The sequence below is a fragment of the Acomys russatus genome, chromosome 15 (genome assembly GCF_903995435.1).
Source record: "Acomys russatus chromosome 15, mAcoRus1.1, whole genome shotgun sequence".
Taxonomy (NCBI): Eukaryota; Metazoa; Chordata; class Mammalia; order Rodentia; family Muridae; genus Acomys; species Acomys russatus.
Genome location: NC_067151.1, coordinates 64376604 through 64379940, shown reverse-complemented (window position 1 = coordinate 64379940; position 3337 = coordinate 64376604). Strand labels below are relative to the sequence as shown.

The 3337-nt window shown below is 47.5% G+C and overlaps 1 protein-coding gene across 1 annotated transcript; it reads left to right on the top strand.

The window, feature by feature from the left end:
• The first annotated feature begins 1406 nt into the window (after positions 1 to 1406).
• LOC127199508 (late cornified envelope protein 3B-like) lies at positions 1407 to 1750 on the top strand. Its single transcript, XM_051157643.1, has one exon. The coding sequence runs from the start codon at positions 1421 to 1423 to the stop codon at positions 1712 to 1714; it is 294 nt and encodes a 97-aa protein (XP_051013600.1). The 5' UTR covers positions 1407 to 1420; the 3' UTR covers positions 1715 to 1750.
• The last annotated feature ends 1587 nt before the right edge of the window (positions 1751 to 3337 follow it).

Below are 3337 nucleotides of genomic sequence, written 5' to 3'. Positions count from 1 at the left end.
AAGATCTGTAATAAAGATTCTGCCTAAATCTGTGTCTGTGGATGAATGCATCTAGACCATGTGGCCTACATAAGTAATAGAATACTCTTCAGCCTTTAAAAAAAAAAAAGACAGGTATTCCTTTTATTTGTAACAACGCGAGTGAACCTGGAAGTTATTACATTAAGTGAAATAAGCTATGAACAGAAAAATCAATTTTGCATGGTGTCACTTACGTTTGGATTTTAAAATGAACTGCATCCACAGAAGCAAGTGTGTAGGGTGGAGGTTGCCGGACACTGAAGGTGAGCAGACTGGGGACCCCTTTCTTCTTACTAATAAAGGTTATAATTCTTATCACCTCTAGAGTGCTAAGTCCCTTCTGTGTAACTGGTCTCAAGTATCTTTCTGTTCCCTTGTGCTACAGCTTGCATCCCTACAGGCAACTTCCCTTTCTCCGATGGACACACTCAGATGGTCCCAGCCCATCAACCTTCGGTCTGCAGCACAATGGGGGCTTGACTTATAAAGGCTGGGCCTTCTGCTTGAGGTCTTCATAAATACATCCAGGATGACACTGATATTATTAGATCAAACGTATTTAATATTTGAGTGATGGGCATTCTACCTACATCTCCATGTCAGTACTGTTAAGTGATAAAAACAAAACAAAACAAAACAAAAAAACCAAAAAACAACAACAACAGCAGAAAAACAGGGTTAGAGCTTGTGAATGAACGGGCAGAGGTGGGACAATGTCTGGGGAAGAACAAAAGGAAGTGATTTTTGCAGTCACAAGTGCTTCCTGGTTCTACCTCACGAGCTCTTTAGGCACGTGCCCAGGAAAGCACCGGAAGCCGGTAACTGGGAAGTGCCTAGCACTGTCACCTCCCCTAGTTGTGAAAACAGCAACATGCTTGGGTGATGCTTCACCAGCTCCCCACAGAATAAAAAGGCTCTTGCTCTGAAGGTCTCCTCATCCATTGCCTGCTCTGAAGGTCTCCTATCTCCTTTGCATCTGGTAGGTGCCCATCCTGGACCATTACATCCTATGGGAGCGTGTGGGACAGGCAAGCTAGATCTGAGCTAGAAGCCTAGAAAAAGGTTCACAATGGGCAGTGGTGGGGGATGTGATGGTGAGGAGGGAAAGGATCTGTGTGTCATAATCAGGGAGCTGGGGGCGTCCTGCAAGCCACAGTGTGTCAGGATCCCCTTTATTCATTGTTCTGAGTGTGTTACCAAAGATGCCTGCTGATCTGCCAGACAGTCCAGAGAATGCTTTGTAAAGATGGATGTGTGACTTATTTCATAGAGACACTGACTTAGGAAGCAGATAGCTGATGGGCGGCATGTGCTTGACAGACTAAGTCACTAGATGTTCACCATAAGCTTCTCTCTACACTGTTTCTATGATACTTTCTTAGGTCAACTTCCTGCCGAGATGTCCTGCCAGCAGAACCAGAAGCAGTGCCAGCCTCCTCCCAAGTGCCCCTCCCCCAAGTGCCCTCCCAAGAGCACAGCCCAGTGTCTGCCTGCAGCCTCCTCCTGCTGTGCTGCAAGCTCTAGGGGCTGCAGTGTGCCCAGCCCTGAGGGAGGCTGCTGCCTGAGCCACCACAGGCGCAGGTCCCACAGGTGCAGGCGCAGGAGCTCCAGTTCGTGTGACCGCTCCAGTTCGTGTGACCGTGGCAGTGGCCAGAAGTCCGGGGGCTGTGGCCACAGCTCTGGGGGCTGCTGATGACCTGGAGCCCGAGGCTCAGTCAGGAGAGTTCGGAGGAAAGCAAAGAGTACTGAGTAGTAGCCCCATCTTGGCTGGCTCTTTCTCAGCCATCCTAGTCTCTCTTGGGCTAAGTGTTTCTTGGGCCCTTTTAATGGATTTTCTAAAAGTCCACTGTCTTTCCTTCTGACAATTATGTCACCTTTGTCCAGCCATGTAGGTGAATAAAACTCTTTTTCAACATCACCAGTGTGTCACTTGTCCCTTGACTTATTCTACCCAACATTGTTCACTGGGTTGCTTTTTTTTTTTTCCTCAGGTTTTGAAGGTCCAGGATACCCACCACTTGTGGTTGTATTAGCTTGGAAATAAGAAATAATGTCTTCTTCATACAGAGGATTCTACGGGTCCTCCCCAGATAGAAGTGTGTGGGAGAGGGGCTGTGTAAAGAGGTTGCTGAAGTCGTGTGTGTAGCTGGAAGGTCGACACTACTGAATACTGAAATTCCTAGCCTTTGTGTAATATTGCAGAAAGAATGAGAAAGCTGACAAGAACGGGAGCGAAAGGGGTAGAGATGCACAGAAAGGACAGCAGGTGGGAGACTAAGCCATGCTACAGATCATAGGCCCCAGCAAGTGACCTGGGTGACTGGAAAGTTAGTGAGCTCTGAAGAAAGCAGACTTGAGGGATTTTCCTGAAAGCAAATGAAGAACTGTGGGCATTGAAAAAACTGAGGAAAAAAAATAAAATAAAAAGATGTGGCCAGGGTTTCAGTGGATACAGATTGTAACCTTCAATTTCTCTTACACGGCGAAGAGGCAACATGATGTAGAGTTGACCAAGGGTCCTATTTGGGGCCCTATCCATTGACTTAGGTGTGGTCATTCTCCATGTGAGCTGTGGACATGGCTTCGCCTTGACGGCTTGTGAAATGTTATGTCCGAACATATGCACTGTGATTCTTGAACTAACGCCAGAAAGGTGGCTGGACCCTATCTACCGTCAGGAGAAGTTGTTGAGTGTAATTGGATGCTGAGGATGGAGAGTCTGGACCAAGAGCAAAACCTGTGTGAAGCACTGGGAATTCAAGGGACTAGAATACCTTGAATAGCTTTGCATTTGCGCTGTCTCTGGAAGTCGACTGGACACCGCTTTGTGTTAATATTCCTGGACCCAGGCCTTCTTATGAAAGAGAAGGAAACATATCAAAAGGAATTTTGAAAGGAAGTTTGTGCTCCTTCCGCTCTGCTACGCAAGTCACCTGGCCGAGATGGGTGCGCTGAGAAGGTGGCCGCGGGGGGGGGGGGGGGGGTGTGGGCTTGGGATAGTGGGTGGGTGGATGGGTACCTTGGGAAAAAGGAACTTGGACCAGATACTTATCTGAATGAGTGTGTTTCAGGTTGGCATCTGTAGTTTCTTGCACTGTATGCAGTCAGATTTACAACCCTTCTGGTAATAGACAGCAGTGCGGGATGAGTAAATTCAGGCCTGGTAAAAATTTAAGGCGTGAAAATGCTTGACTTTGCGGGGTGTTAGAAAGTCAGAGAGTGACTACTGGATTCTCTACAGAATCACCAGAGTTCATGGTGGGGAAAAGTCAGCAGCCCCTGGTCAGTGATGTTCACACTGCATCAGCCCAGGTTT

Coding starts and splice junctions, on each gene's coding strand:
- LOC127199508 (XM_051157643.1), top strand. CDS start 1,421: ATGTCCTGCCAGCAGAACCAGAAGCAGTGCCAGCCTCCTCCCAAGTGC.